Source organism: Drosophila simulans, chromosome 3R (genome assembly GCF_016746395.2).
Source record: "Drosophila simulans strain w501 chromosome 3R, Prin_Dsim_3.1, whole genome shotgun sequence".
In the NCBI taxonomy this organism is placed as follows: Eukaryota; Metazoa; Arthropoda; class Insecta; order Diptera; family Drosophilidae; genus Drosophila; species Drosophila simulans.
The window spans coordinates 7,354,251-7,370,533 of NC_052523.2; the positions used below are offsets into that span (position 1 = coordinate 7,354,251).

Sequence of the window (16,283 nt, forward strand, 5' to 3'; positions counted from 1 at the left end):
TGCGCAATTCAATCAGCAGAGAGTCCTTTTTGCCACGTCACTCTTACGCAGCGTTGACATTCGATTTCGCCTGCATGATTAATAAGTCCAAAGGCTGCAGAAGCCAATCATTCAAGCATGCGAGCAGCGGGCGGCCAACTGAAAGCAATCATTTATTAATGCTAATGCATTTTGCATTAATCTCGAGATATGTCTCGGTCTCGAAAAACCAGCTTGATGCATCGGGCTATGGAATGAAAATAAATTGCTGTAAATTAGTCCGAGCGCATTTGATGCCTCCTAAGTTTTGCGATAAGTTTGCTTAACGGGCTATGCACAGCTGTGTTAGGAAATATAGGGTATATAGTTGACCAATACCATCTTATAATAATAATATGACAGGATACCATGTGCAGCATTAGGTTAAATAAATATATTAATACTCTTAACAAAATAATAGAACACAAATATGTGTCAGGGTGAAATCACCACCATATTTCCAATATTTTCCCTATTTATGTAACATTATTGATTTCAATATTTACAAAGTCTTTGAAGGTTGAATCGGGAAATTGAATACTTGGACTGGCAGAACTCTTATGGTGACCCCAACTGTAGCCACGCGAGCCTTCGAAGGAAAACAGTCGGAGGTGGAGTGCTGGCAACATTAATAGTTATACAACAGCTGACATATTGATAAATGAGCGTATTTTCAAAGCGCTGGAGCAACAGCAGCAGGAGCAGCAGGCAAGCTGAACTATTGCGTTGGCAAATGGCTCAAGCAAAAGTTCCTGGAGGTTTTTGGGGTGCAGTGGCGATGGGATTTCGGCGAAAAATGGCTTCACTGCGAAGCGTGAGAAATTCGCAACCCCGCAGGCACACACATACACACACTCACTCGCACACACACACACACACGCACTTGCGAACGTCAGGGGTGCAAAACAAATGCTTGTAAATATTTCTGCAGCTGTGATTCCTTTTCGCTGACTTTTCCGCCAAAGGAGTTGAGCGGGAAAACAATGCGGCAATGGCGGCGAGCTCGAATGCTTTGCAATGAGTCAATTTTTTAACATTTATTTGACACGGACTTTTCATTTATTTCACTGGCTTTGAGTAAAGTGAAAAAATTTAATTAAATTGAAATTAATTTGACAGGATATTGCAGGCGCCACCAGAACTATTAATAATGTTCCATGTGGAGCGGCCATGGCAATGCGAGTGTGTGTGTGTGTGTGAGTGCGGTGGCGATGCGGTGGTGTGGGTGTGTGCATGTGAGCGAGTGTCGGCGGAAGACAAATGTGAGCCAAATAAATTCTCATGTTGCGCTTTTGAGTCGCTCGTCGCGTCAAAATTGCACGCAGAAAGCGAAAGCTGGTACTTTCAGCTGGAAAAGCAGAACGGAGCAGACAAAATAGCGAAACGAATCATTGCCCCCGGGGAATTGTCCATAAATCATTGCATTCATTTCGTTTCCAAGTCAGCCAGGCAGCGAAAAGTCTATGTGTAATTTTCCAGGCACATAATTAATTAAATTTTACTTTCGAGCGCGCGCGCCAGCCAGCCACAGCAAATATCACTCATACGCACCGTGGCCGACCTTGGCGGCGCCACCGCCATTTGGCATTGACATACGCACAAATAAATAGACGCTATAAATTCAATTCCCATTCTCGCGGTCGAACGTTGCCGTAATACCTCCCATGCCCATTTTCAATCTGAAGGCGTATCCGTATTCGAATCCGAATCCCCAATCCCCTATTTGTTTGCTCATTGAGCAAACGTGCTGGCAACACATTCCTCTCCCATGCAAAACTTTCGCCTAGGTGTGCTATAAATCGCGTGCCCTTTCAGTTTCGGTGCCGCTTGACTGCTGACAGCCTCTACGGTTGCAGGACTTCGAGTTGTGAGCGGTGGGCGTGGCATATCATTTTAAGGTCCTGGTTTTTTTCGCACAAAGTTGGCAGCACGGCGTACAAAGTGTAGAAAGTGCCACGCAGCAAAACGTGCTTGAGTCGAATAAATAACAAAACATTGGCGGACAGCAAATGAATTTATGGGCCAAGCCATAGGGTAGAAAAGTGAAAAATTTTCTAGCAATTGGATTAGGAAAAGACCAGTGGTTCATCGAGTGCCGTCCGCTTTATAGTCCCGCCGCCATCCTGGCCAGCAATGAGATTAATGATTTTTTAAATGTCTTGCAAGGCGGATGGATCCGCCCGGGAATCCGAATCCGAATGCGAATCCACTCAGCCGGAGACTCCGGACTCCCTGACTGACAACTGGCAGCGACAATGATGGAGCTCGTCGGCTCCGTCGTTTGTCCTCCTCGTCGAGGGTCCCGTGTGCACATCATTGGGCATTAGGTATGCATGCCGTTGAGCCTCGCACTGCGAAAGATGTTGAGTAATGCTGCTGGAGACAATGAATACACGGAAAAAATATTCTAGGCAACTCCTTAGCGAAGTCCTTACCAACTCAAAAACAGAAAACTACCCTGTGGCCACTTAAATAGCTTCAAATGGGAGATACTTATTATTCAAGATAAATAATCAAATTATAGCAAATTAAAATGACTATAAGAATAATTAATTTAATTTTTAATATAATTAATGATTATATGTAATTTAATCATTTACATCCCATTCAACAAATGACCTAATATAATGGCCTAGATAAAAGTATAGTATACCTATTTATATAATACAAGGAATCTCCTTTGACTATGCTAAAATTGAACTTATATGCGTTTATACGTTTCTGCGCCATAAAGCGTGATTCAAAATCACACTTGCTTTCGTTATCCAATTAAAATTAATGACAGTTTTAGACGACATTTTTCTCCGTGTCAAGGAAACCCTGAAGAAAGAAGGGGAAATGGCAGCCGGGTTCGATAATGAAGTTAAAAATTCCATACATACAAATACAAACAGACAGACGGGGCATGGAGAAAGAGAGGGAGAGTGGGGCAAAGAAAGAGAAGGGACAAGGATGCAGTTGTTGTTGCTGCTGCTTCTGTGGCATTTGCCTTTGGTATTTATGAGTACGTTGTCCTTGATATGCCTGCGGAATTACTAAATGTCCCTGACTTGACACTAACTCACACGCACAGCCAGTCAGGATACACTCACACACGCTCAGCTCACACACATTCGCAGCGCTCACTCACACACACACACTTGCGCATCATCAGCCATTCACTCATTCATTCACTGCGAGAAGAGCTGTTGCTTAACTCTGTCAGCAATATGTTTGTTGCCACGCCCCAAAAGCCCAGGACCGTGTACCTTACTTTTTTCGTCCTTACTAATACATACATACTTTTATCTTCTACGTGCAGCAATGGACCCAAGGCGAAATTTAAATAGAAATTGCATGCTGATGATATTTGGAGTAGGTTTATATTTAATTTAATATGCGAGTCCCTCCTTTGCCGCGCCATGTGGGTGCGTATAAATATTTTAATTTATTTTTTTTTTGCGAAAGCAAAGGCGACATTAAACTATTACCATACCCCATGTGTGCATACGAAAATTGTAGCAAACAGAATAATTTTAGTTGAGATAAAAGTGTAAATTTCACAGCTTGTAATTATTAAAATATTTCGTTTTTAGTTTTAAATTTATTATATTTAACTCTTATTATATGGTTAATAATGGTTATTTCATATTTTTGTGCATATTGTGATCTACATTTGCGCATTATAGAATGTCTAATGCAACATGCAACATTTGCTGTTTGGGGCTTTATCTTGGCTTGGAGCTCCTTGCCAGCTTTCAGCCAGGGACTAAGACTAAGACCATCTTGCTGGATGCGTTTGGGGATAGCAACCGTTGCGGCAGCATAATGGTGCAGTTGCGCCAGCTTGTTTGCTTTTGTCACACACTTCGATTCCGTGAGCAAGCATCACGAACGCGAAATTCCAGCTAAATAAATAAGAGCATACCCTGGGGCAGGATATATATATATATATATATATACATACCTATCCCAGAATCGCTCCAGATAGAGCCACGCCCACGCAGCGTACAAGAAGCTCGAGTGGCAACAAGTGCAAGTGGGCTGATCGGCCAAAAGCAGATAACAAGTCAAGTGGTCTGAGCCAGCGTGCAGGTGCCACGATTCTGCTTTAAGTACTTTGGACGGAAAGAAAAATATTTATCCTAAAATACAAAGTCAAAAACGATAAGAATGTCAAATGATTAAAGATAGTATTTGTGTTCTAATATTTATCGTTTTCCAAATCCCTTAACATTTAAGCAGAAAAGAAAAATCTTATAAATCATATTAACCTGCTAGGAGTCTTAATTTTAATTTCGGAACATATTGAAGGCTCTTTATTTCATTAAAATTCCTATTACATTTAGAATCAAAGGTATGAACTACGAAAGCCCTGATTTTTTCCACTGTTTTCGTACTGGAGGGGGAACCACTGTTGGTATTCGAATGCCACCTGGAGAAACTCGTCTCCAGATTGTGCATGAAATCAAGCAGAATGAGAAACCAATTTGTGTGGAAAACACAAAGGCAACAACAACCACGGCGGTGAAATTAAATTGGCCAAAGGGTTTAAGTTTCGCCACAGCTTCCTTCCACCGACGGCGCTTTGGCGCGCATTTTGAAGGTGAAGTCAGTGGAAAACATTGCTGAAAGCAAACTTTTTATAAGTCGCTGGAAAGTCGATGGCAATAAATTTCATTGGTAACTTTCAACTTTCGTTTCCACTTCGCTCGAGACGGAATTTTAATACAATCCCAGACGGCGAAGTAAGAGTCGGGGGGAGAAAGGGCCACAAACAGATCTAAGACTTAACCACAAAGAAGCACCTCAAAATTATTTAAACGGAAAAATAGTTAAAGTCCAACTACAGAAGTTGAGTTGACCCATACCAGCTGGCAGATACACACACACACATAAACAGAAATGAAGCCCCAAAAGCCAGTGGGAAAATCCAGTGTGTTGGCTGCTGCTGGATGCTTAGTGCTTGTGTATGTGTTAGCCATGGCCACTAAACGTGGCCGACTGCGGCTGAGTGTGCGTCGCAGTGGAAATGCACCCGAATAAACACAAAATTTATATGAACACATGCAGGACAGATTAGGGAAAGGGGTCGTCACTGGAAAAAATTGTAGGTTGGAACTTCAGCTCTCTCTACAGTTTGCGTACTTTCTGTGGGTGGCAAACAAAAGCAAATTTTGCGTTTTATAAATTCCTTTGGCTTGTGGCTTTGGCCTGCTTTATGGCATACTTCCATTTATGCAATTCGAAAACAGGCATCCAAACAAATAAATAAACAGGCCAACAGGCACCGAGAGCAACAACAATTCTGCTTTCCATCTAAGCAAAACATTTAGAATAGCATACTTTTGCGAGCTTTGTCAAAGTTCTTTGCCGGCTGCTTTCGTTTTTTTTTTTACCATCCCATCCCATCAGGGAGGCCGAAACTTTTTTGATTGACCAAAAAGCAGGAGGACTGCCATCGGTTTTATGGAATTGCAGCGTTACAGGATGCCCAGAAATGCTGCAAACGGAATCGAACAAGGACCGCCTGAAATTTACATCCCATCATCGTTACCGCCACAGTAGGAGCTCCTTCTAGATTTTTGGTCACATAAAACTCAATTGCGTCGTTAAATGTACAAAAATGTGATAAATAATCAAATTACATGCATTTGATGTCTGCCCAGATTTGGGTCCTAACATTTTACGGCGCTAAATTTTCGTCTCGATTCGCATTTTTTCCGGCTCATGCATCATTTATGGCACAATCGCTGATTATTCGGCTCGCAGAGCTAATGTCTAATGCCTGGTGGATTTGCCATTTTTCAATTATAGCCTCAAAGTGGCCTTTGTTTCCTTTTTCGCCGTGTGCGTGCGTTCGTACGTTTTAAATTTCCAATTAGATTCGAGAGCAAACTAATTTCATGCAAATTGCTGGCGAAAAAAGTGGCTTTCCTTGCACGCTTTGCGAAATTTTCTCTGTCGAAATTATGCGTTGAGTAGTTTGGTTTTAGCCGGCAAAATGCTATTGCCAAAATTACCGTCATCGTCAGCGAAGTTTTAGCACATGACTCGGTTGGATTTCTTTCGCAAATTCCCTTTTTTCCAATACCCTGAGTGCTGTCATTTAAACAGATTAATGTGCTGCCATCAGCGACATGTCATGTTGAGCGTCTCGTCTCGTTTTGTTCGTCGATGCCATTATGCATTTGATTGGCATTTGTTTGTGCACAGCAATCAAGCCATTTTCGCCCAGCCTGCCGGCCTGGCCAAAACAAAGGCCTGTCAAAACGGACATATGCCGGCAGTGCAATTAATGCTGTTCCAGATAGCCCGGACTGGTCAACAGGTAACGCAGGTAAGATGCGAGTGCGAGGGATCTTTTTAATTAGCCGTAAGTCGATAGCAGCAAAAAAGGGATAAAGATGACGGCTCTTTGATGTGCAAAACACTGGCCACCTGGTGGGGATGGGGCATGTGGTGTGGCAACCCACTTTCCTCGACAAAGTCCAGCCGCAGCAGTGGGTGGAGTACGTCAGCAGCGATGAGGATGAGGCACCAGGAGCCCGCGGAATGGGTGGCAGTCAATGTCTTGGCGACAATGTCAGTCCGATGTCAGGGGGCCATTTGATATGCCACTGACAGGTAGCACATTTGGCGCATTTTTTCCGCAAGCCCTCTTTATTCTATTTTATTTCATTTTATTTCATTTTGTTTAGCTTCTTTTCGTCTTTTTATACAGCCCTGACAGTGAACAAAGTGCCGATCCACCGCTGACAGCTTACAACATTTGGGTGTCTATTTTTGGGCGGCATTTAGTCAAAATCCGTGTGATCAAAGGTAAAAACACTTAAACACTTGAGTGTTTGGTGCCAGCACTTAGAGTTTAAACGAACAGTGTAAGAGAACTTGAAAATATTATGGAAATTTAATTTTTATTTAGATTAATAGTAAAAGCATTTAACTCTTAAAATAAAAGTTGAGGGAGATGTGAAAAAATCATATTTTAATGAATGAATTGTAAGTAATTGAGTTTTAAGTTTGAGTATTTAGTTAATAACGTTACTTTTCTTCGAGTGTGAAACGATCTCTACTTGCTAAACATACGCGTACAAACTTATCGCCTAGGTAAGATGTATCTATGTATCTATATAGTACGATGTATCCACCGGTGCCAATCAATCGCCGCAGCGTGCATCGCAGCTTTCCTGCGAGCAGAAGCGGTTGCGATTGCCATTGCATCCTTTGTAGTTGAAGGGCTTGCAGACGCCCTTGTCGAAGTACCAGCGTGTAACGACCTTGGTCTGATCCTTCCTGCTGCAGAAGTTGCCCTCGTTGCGGCCCACATAGCAGTTGACATTGTCTGAAAATGTGCGGATTCATTGGTTAATCACCGCCTGGAAAGGCTCCATTCGCGTCCACGATTCGGTCGGCAGACTCGACTGGCCTCATTAAGTGCAATTACGTTTGTTTATTTATACGGCGCTCGAGGCGGACGACAATATATTTCATAATTCCCTGGCCACGTTGTAGTCATAAGCGGAAAAATAGAACAATTTCGCAGACAAAATTGACTTTGGCCGGCCAGAAGGTAAAAAGAAAAGAAAAAACACAGCATGTGGACAAAACTTGGCAAGTACCAAATTGTTTCATTCTTAGAGCGTGTGCTCTAATTGCCATTTGCCTACAATATTCAATAAACTTTGTAATTTAATTATTATTACGTGGCGAAAATGATAGCCAACGAAATTGTTTGGGAAGATTTTAATTGACTTCCTTCGAAAGAAGACTTTGAAACAATACAATCAAAGTATTATTAACATTTGAAAAACTGATGAGGTATACTTTAATTTAAATATTAAATCTACTATTCGTTAATATTTCAAACTAAATCGAACTATGCCTTAATATTTTAAAGTTGATAAGCTAAGTAAAGTAAAGAACAAAGCTTTGAACTGGTTATTGCAGTTTCTGTATTAATATTAATATTAAGTATTAATATGTTTGGATAAAGAAGTTTGTTTGTAAATAAATATTGTATCTTATTCTTTTTTATATGTTCTGCCGATGAGATAATCTTTTAATCTCCACGCAAACATGGTAGTTCTTCAAGTTCTTTGGAAAATATTCAGCGGCATTCCTAGACACTTACTCAGCTCTTTGCACGCCACCACTGCCCCATTGCCTGAGGAGCCGCCTCCGCCTCCAAAGGCCTCGATATGCGCCGTCTGTGTCAGGAGGATGATGGACAGGAGACCGACGAGTGTCGCACGGAGGAACGCCAGATTGATTTTCAATTTCATGTTTTTAGCGCGGCCACCGACAGCGGAATGAGGATGGGAATCGAAGCAGCAACGGGAGCAGCTGTTCGTGGTACTCGCACCAGATGCGAACGCGGAATGCCGGATCGGAGAGTCGGAATATTTGAAAATATCCGAAACTGAGAAACTGCCGCCGGCAGAGGCTGTTCCAATTTTTCGGTTTTTGGTATTTTTAAGTAATCTGCGCTACTTTCGTTGGCAAAAACGTGCCGCCGACCAACGAATCCAAACGAACCGATGCGAACTCACTGAATGTGGCGCATTTTCGGTCTTGAGTTTATATACGAAATGCCGGAAATTGTTGCTAACTCGAACGCAAAGTATTCGTTCTCATTTGGCTGATAGTTTCGAATATTCGGTGGGGCTTTCGAGTACTGCCAGCTTGACAATCTTCTAGTACGCGTATCCAACTCAGCACCCATCCATTCATCCCGTCATTCATCCAGCCATTCAGCCATCATGCCATCCGTCTATCAGTTCCGCCAATCGGCCAACGGACCGTGTCCATCAATGCTAAGTATGAGAAGATATTTTTGGCCAACAAAATGCTCGATGCTCCCCAAATGTCCGACAAAGGGGCGATATTGCACTTAGTTTTATCTTTGGGGCGTTTACTTTGCGCTCGTTTGCATAATTTCCAACTTATTGAATATTTTCCACATAATTAATTTTAATTATTTGTGTTTCTTTCAGGCATTTGAATTAATTTAGATAAGAGAGGAGGACCGCGAGGTGGGGCTGTTTTTTTTCTTCTTTTTTTTGGGAGGCTAAAAGGCGAAAAGGGTCGCGCATTGCAGTCACAAGGGATGGCTCCTCCATTGTCTCTAATTACAATGGACGGCATTTGTTTTGGGCTCCCCTTTTTTATTCTTTGGTTTATTTCATTTTTGGTTTCTTGGCAAGTGGCTTTGGCATGGACACTCGCCTTTTTCCACTTTTCCCTCTCGGCTTTTATTTGCTCTCGGCTTCTATTGCGGCGGGTCGGGCGCAAAAATCAATCTTCATTTAAAATTCAATTTAATGCGCTGCGTGCATAAAAGAAGTTACCCAACGCCTTGGCCATCAAGCGTATTGGATTCGCCGGGAGAAAATTAGAAAACAATTGTGTATATATTTTTTACGAGCTGACGCATCAAAGAGAATTCGCCAGCCAGTGTCGCATGTCCAGTCCAGAACTCACAATGGTATTATTTTTGCCCCATTGGGTTTCTTATGGCTATAGATACATATGAATAACGGAAAACGACTAAAATATTATCGACAAATATATGATTATAATTAAAGTTAACTATATAAATAAGTATAATTTAACCTTATTTGCTCAATTTTTGCAAAGGTGAAAGAAGGTGCCCAGTGATGGGTAAATCATGAAAATTACAGCAAACGGAAGCCTGAAATTCGAAAAGAGGATGTGCTCCAAACAGAAATCGGAAGTCTTAGCTAAAAACGGTATCAGGTATTCGGTGGCCAGTCGAGTGGAAGACGAGCGGATGCGGGCCGCAGTAGCAGGGTTCTCAGTCCTGGCCAGCAGTGCGTATACGTGATGTATCAGGGCGAGTAAATCAATACTCAAATGTGGCCTCCTAATCAATCGGGATCGGGATGTCAGCCCCAAAAAAAAGAAGTAAAATCAAAACGGATAAAATTAAAAAACAATGCGAGGGGAAAGCGTGGGCTCTTGGCCACGTTTTGGCTGTTTCGGCCACAATTTGTGATTTTCCACTTGTTTTGACCAATTTGGCGATTCTGTGATTTGTCGTCTTTAATTCCCACAACATTTTTGGACGCACTCGAGCAAAAGTTATTTAATGGCTGCACTTGAACGTGCCGAAGGACAAAACCGACCGAAAATATAAAAACGGATATTGTCGATTGAAAGCGACTGTGGGCGAAGTGATTTGCAGTTGGAAATTGAGTGATAAGCGCTGACGTACCACGTATACTGAGAATATTCTATGCATATATTTCACCTTTTGTTGATGCACCTGCCGCCATCCCCATCCCCCCTCAGCTCATCCCCTTTCCAGCAAAATCGTTCAGTTGCCATAGTCCTCCGCTTTGCGCTACCTTGGAATTATTTTTTTTTTGTCAGAATCCGCTTTATTTCTCTTTGGTCTGGGGAAAAAAAGCGAACGAATTTCCCCCTCACTTTGGCCAACCTCAAATTGAGGAAATGAAACATTTCAATGATTTGCTTCCGGGTTTTCCTCTTGCGCCATTTTTCTTTCGGCAGCGAATCATAAGCAGAAAGAAAGAGTTTTGTTTATTACCTTTAAGGCGCTTTGGACAACTTCTTAACCGCTGCGCAAGAAGTTCAACCCTAATAAATTATTCAAATTACAACTTTGATCTTCGCCGTGGGATTGCACAAGAAATGCACAAAAGTGCTGAGTAAAAGTTACACTAGGCTACGCAATCAAAAGAAGAGTTTTCAGTATCTTGTGCATGGAAACCAAATCTACAACTAGGGAAAACTGCAGTAGGGATGAATTAATGTAAATATTTAAAATATGTAATATATAATTTGATTAATTACTTAAATGCTATATCCTAAGTAGTTTATATACTTAATCGATTTTTACATCACTCATTTTGGGGAACTCATTAAACGGCTTGTAACAAATGGCTTGTTGCACAGTGCTATTGATTTCAGTGGCACGAGTAGCAATTTCTTGCAGTGACACTGAACATTTTGTGAGGCATTTCCCGAACAATGGGGCAAGGACTATGCTCATCGTTTTTACTGGCTGTGCACTGTTTTTTTAGTTAAAATTTCGCAATTTGCAATAAAAATTCCAGTTTTGCTTTTCGGAATTCAGTTGGAGCGTACGTCCCAGCTAAGCTCATGCTCAGATACAGATACAGCTACAGCTACTGCTCCTGCTTTTATATCGGCAACGGCTTGTGGCCTTGCGGCTTTTCCTGCTTTTCCGGCAAAGGAAAGCGATCCGAGATGCGAAAGGATACGCATCCTCCCAATGGGCACGGCTCTTGCTGAGCTATCAACCGGCAATTATTATGCGTCCTGAACTGCACGTGCCTCATATAATCGGGTTGTGTGCGCGTGTGTGTGTGTGTGTGAGTCTGGGAGTGAGTGTGTTGTTGTGTTGTGGCTGCTGGGGCGTGCCGACAATAATTTAATATCAAAACATATTTCACTTGCATGCCGAAGAAGCTGAGGAATGCGCTCAAAAGCTTAACGGAGTCGAGCCAGCCGAGCAAGTCGAATGGAGGCGATGAAGCGTTCAGCTTGTCCCTTTCTCCATCCACCAAACTAAACCAAACCGAACCACACGGACTCCTTGTCGCCGTCTCTCTCCTTCCCACTATGCCCGTCTCTTTCGGTGTCGCCTTCTGTGTGTATCGTAATTATTTTAAAGCCACCAAGGAGCCTTGACATTTCCCAAAAATAATTCTGCCTCTGCCACAAAAATGCGGCTTCTCATGTGAAGTTATGGCACGACCTGCTGCAGCCGAAGTCATTTTGTGCACTTATAAAAATAATTTATACATTAATTGTAGTATTTAATATAATACATTTATCAGTTGACTTTAAAAACTTGTTATACTATAAAATATATGAATGTGTAAGTGAAAATATTACTTTTTAAGCAACTTAAAATTAAATATGGCAAGGCAGTATTTTTTGATAAATTTTTCAAGGTATACCAAAACTTTGTTTTAATAACAATAATAATATAAACAATTGCTATGTAAGTCATTGTTAGGCCTTAATTAGAAGTGGAATGTATTCTATTCTATTTAAGTTAATAAGTATTTCATGTAGTTAAGGTATTCAGCTTCAAGGAAGATAGAGATGAATCCATTCCGAATAAATATGCTTTCAAAGCTAATTCACTGGAAGATATTTCTTCAAGTGTAGCGATGAAAGTATCTGCAAAAGGGCGGCCATAGGAATAAGCGACGCCGTTGTTGATTTCGCTCATTTCCGTCTCAAATGGATTTTGATTGTCTGCCCTGACCTCGGAGCAGGATTCGGTCTTGGACTTGGACTGCCCGTGATGCCTTCTACGTGTCTGCCATTTGTCTGCGCTTATTTTGGCCAGCTCATCCCGGAGCTGCGGATTCGGACTCGGCGGCTTGAGAGCAGCAGCCAGCTGCCAAATGCCAAATGACTTTCTCTTCTTGGCCATTTCCTCGTTTGGCTGTTGCTTCGGGCCCATTTGGTTTTATTGTAATGATTTCTATTACCACACGAACGTTCCGTGTCTATAGTTTTGCTGCAGCTGCAGCTGCCAACTTCTAGATTCCAGATCCGAGCTTCCAGCTTGTAGCTCCCAATTCCCAACTGCCCACTCCCTGACGCCATTTCGTAGCCCCCAATGGACTGTTGGCAGTTTACGTGGCCATCGCGCTTAATGAGTAGTTATTTCCGCTTGTATTTCTTGATCAAGTCGTGCATGGCGCCTTGGCTTTGGCTTTGATGGCAGTTAGAGCTAATGCCCGGCCACGTTCTATCATTAATTGCCGCCTATTCTACTGCCAGCCATCGTTTTATTAACCTGCTGAGCAGTGTTCCATAATTGAGTTCATGTCATAATTCCTCGGATGGCCAGTCGCAGTTTTGTCAATGAATTTATGGCATAGTTTTTACGCGGTCGGCACAAAGCTTTGATATTTATGATATTCATTTTGCAGCTGTCACAACAATAGATAGTAAGTAAAAACGCTGGGAAAAAAAGGAAAATGTTAATGTTTTTCGCCATCTTCTGTGTGCACTTTCGAAATGAAAACGAAATGAAAAAGCATAATTAATTTTAATGCGATTTTCCGCTGCTTTGTTTTTACTTGCTTATCATTGCCATCAACGAATGGATTTCATTATGCAGATGATGCGGTTTTGAACAAGGACAGCTCCGATTCATCCGGTTCAGAGGACCATTTAAACGACTTTGTTGCATTTTCATTCATTCGAAGCAGAAATGCTTCTGATTCAACCGCTTTAGACACGAACCGAAATTCCTTTTTCAGCAATTTCAATGTGTGTGTACTCGTCGTCGCTGCCGTTCCCAACGCCGATGATTATCAATTTGCGAAATTCGTTTTGGTGTGGAAAATTGTTTACCCGTTTGGCAAACGAAATGAGCGAGTCCCCGTTCCAATTTTCCTCATTGTGGCGGGTAAATTGAAAACGCAAACAGACAAGCGCAAGCACACATGGAAATCGAAGTCGTTTGGTTAAGGAATCGCTGGCTTCCTGCCTTTGAGTGGAGAACTCGCGTCACGTTTTCGCCTGGCAGCCAGGATTAATGGTGGTGTAATTTATTGAAGTTTGCCAATAGAAGCGGGTGGCAGAATTCAAATTAAGCTCGTATTCCCCTGCCTGTTCTTAATGGCAAGTGCATTTCCCCAGATTTCCCTTAGATTTCCCCCAGATTTCCGCAAACATTTGTTGCTTGTCAGCGTTAATAGTACATTGTATGTAGTAGATGCCCGTTCTTGGTGGCCACCAACTAGCGAATACTGCAAAAGTTGCTCAAGTTTTTAAACGCAAGCTGCATGCCCCACCGAGTGAGTGAGCCGTTCGAAGCAACAGCGGAAAGTTATGCAAATTTAATGCAACCAAGTTGCGCGCTTGTTTGCCTGCAAGTGATTTATGTGGCCAGAACCATGACCGCGCCCATTCAGTGTGCATAATGCGCCACTTAATGTCGCGCAGCAACTAGCAATGAATGCGGCACAGTTGCAACCGCAGACAGAGGACACACGCCAGTTACACAGCGACACGTTGCGCATACGCCCCGTGCGCCGCGGCAATCAGTATCAAATTATAATCGACAAATTGCTGGCCAGAAAATGCTGCAGAACTTGTCTCCATTTGCCTGCCGAAGCAACTGGCTCGAAACTTTCAATCGAATTGGTCGCTAAAGTGGCGTAAAAGCATTGCCACAAATTTACACTAATGCGCATGTCTTATTGTCGCATAGTAGTGCGATAGTAGAGGGGTAAGAAAGGGAAAAGGTTCACAAGGAAAATCACTTTTACTTAAATTTTATACTTTTGGATATGACTAAGTTAAGTTAAGTGAGTTATACTTTCATTTGCTGCTTTTTTTTTCCTTTTAAAACTGCATTTATTTGAAGTTAAGAATCTTACTACTATAACTTAAATAGAATGTACTTAAATGCATGCATTTTCGAAGGATGTTAGCTTTTCTCACAGTGTTCACAGGCCGGAAGCATCTCTCCGTGCTGTTGTTAGATGTGAGATATGCAAATATCCAAAACTTGTTAATATTTGATGGGATAAAAGTTTGCCAAACTGCAATAAAAGCATACACACAACAGCGCCCGAACAACAATACAACAGTTTTCCATCCACCACCCCGATTTTCCGGCTATGCCGCAACCCTACCCCTCCCTGCAATCCCTCCCATGGGTGACCCCTGGAGTGTGAAATATTTAACTAGCTGCTTGAAATTGAGCTGCTTACGCTTGGTCGCTGCCGAAGACAGAGTTTTCCCCATCAATATTTGATGGTGGAAAACTCCATCGCCTGACCGCAAGTTGATTGCCTTGCGGTTGCCTGGAATTAATTAAAATAGCTATAAGATGCGTCGATGTCCAGGGGAGCAGGGATTCTCGTGCGGAATTCGCACAAACTGCTGTCTGTTAATATTGTTTACGGATAATTTGGTTATTAACGCAATGCCAGCTCAACTCAGCTCCGAGTGCAGAAAATCAATTTAACCAGCAATCCATGACATCCATCCATTGCTGCTACCTTGTGATTTGCAGGACTCTGAATGCGAATGCGTATGCGTATGCGGATGCAATTGCTGACTGTCTTTGTGCGAGGATAACAACAACAGCATTAACATAACACCCACACACAACATCCTTGCATTCTGTATGAAAATGATGTTTTTCGCTTAAAAGGGAAAATTCTCATTTTACATGCGCTGCAATTTCTCGCTCACTTCAATTATGCAAATTGTGTGTATGTCGATACCAATTCGTAGTCTCGCAGAAGCGGGAAAGCGCATCGGGAAAGCGCACTCGTACATGCAATTAACATCATGGCGACAGCTCAACCGACAGATATCCTGATGGCTAGAGTCGGGTAGTCGGATAGGGCAGCGAAGTCGATGCAGCAGCCCGGGATGCGCTGCCCGTCCGAAATAAACTTGACGCTTCTCGCTGGCGAGAAAGAACGGAACTCATTATAATTTTCTTCGTTTCAATTTCCCATTTCCCACTTTCCACTTCCCATTTTCCACTTGCCATTCAATCCGATGCGATGCGCATGTGAATGTGGGGTGTGTGTTCTTCCGCTGGCCTGCCCGCTTGTAATTTAATTTACATGAGCTTCACAAGCTATGCTACATCAAAATTATCAGAGGCAAAAACTTTTTCCCATCACATCCCAGCAGCTTTATTAATTACTAATGTGAAAGTTTGCTGTGTCCCCTTTCAACGCTCCATTATCCTTATCCCTTGCTCCTTGGCTTCTTATCTCCCAAGCCGAAAGTTCAGGCAATTATGAGTTTATTTTCTAGCCCTGCGATGATTCCTTGGCCTGTGTCCAATGTGCGGAAAATCCCAGCCAAGTTGGCCCAGTCAGACCACTCAAGCCAAGAGTATACGCCAATTTTGCAACTTGGCCAAGAAGTGTTAACTCAATCAATGTGTGCAAATATTGATGGCCTGGCAGCTGGCTGGCCAAATTAATTTAAGTTTAATTGGACTCTGAAATGAGCTGGACTCAAGCCTTGTTTACTTTACATTTAACTCAATCCTAATCAGGCCAAACTGTCTGCCAGACTTGGGTTTAATCAGCTCATTCTTAATTCCACCTCAGTCTGTAAGCCGTATTTGCTGTTGCCATTTCGCCATGTGCTCCCTGCACAGTCCTCTGTCTTGGACTGGTCAATTTGGCTGCCACTAAGTGGGTCAGACATGGCAGCCACTCAAGTGCATACAAAGTGCACGGTGGCCGGAGGAGGGAGAAAAGTTTGCAAAG

The 16,283-nt window shown here is 42.4% G+C and overlaps 1 protein-coding gene across 1 annotated transcript; it reads right to left on the bottom strand.

The window, feature by feature from the left end:
* Positions 1 to 6,895: 6,895 nt before the first annotated feature.
* Positions 6,896 to 8,550, bottom strand: LOC6727524 (kunitz-type U19-barytoxin-Tl1a). The gene is made up of 2 exons (XM_002102868.4): positions 8,132 to 8,550; positions 6,896 to 7,342 (listed from the first exon to the last, which is right to left on the bottom strand). The coding sequence occupies exons 1-2, from the start codon at positions 8,280 to 8,282 to the stop codon at positions 7,158 to 7,160; spliced, it is 336 nt and encodes a 111-aa protein (XP_002102904.1). The 5' UTR covers positions 8,283 to 8,550; the 3' UTR covers positions 6,896 to 7,157.
* Between the last annotated feature and the right edge of the window lie 7,733 nt (positions 8,551 to 16,283).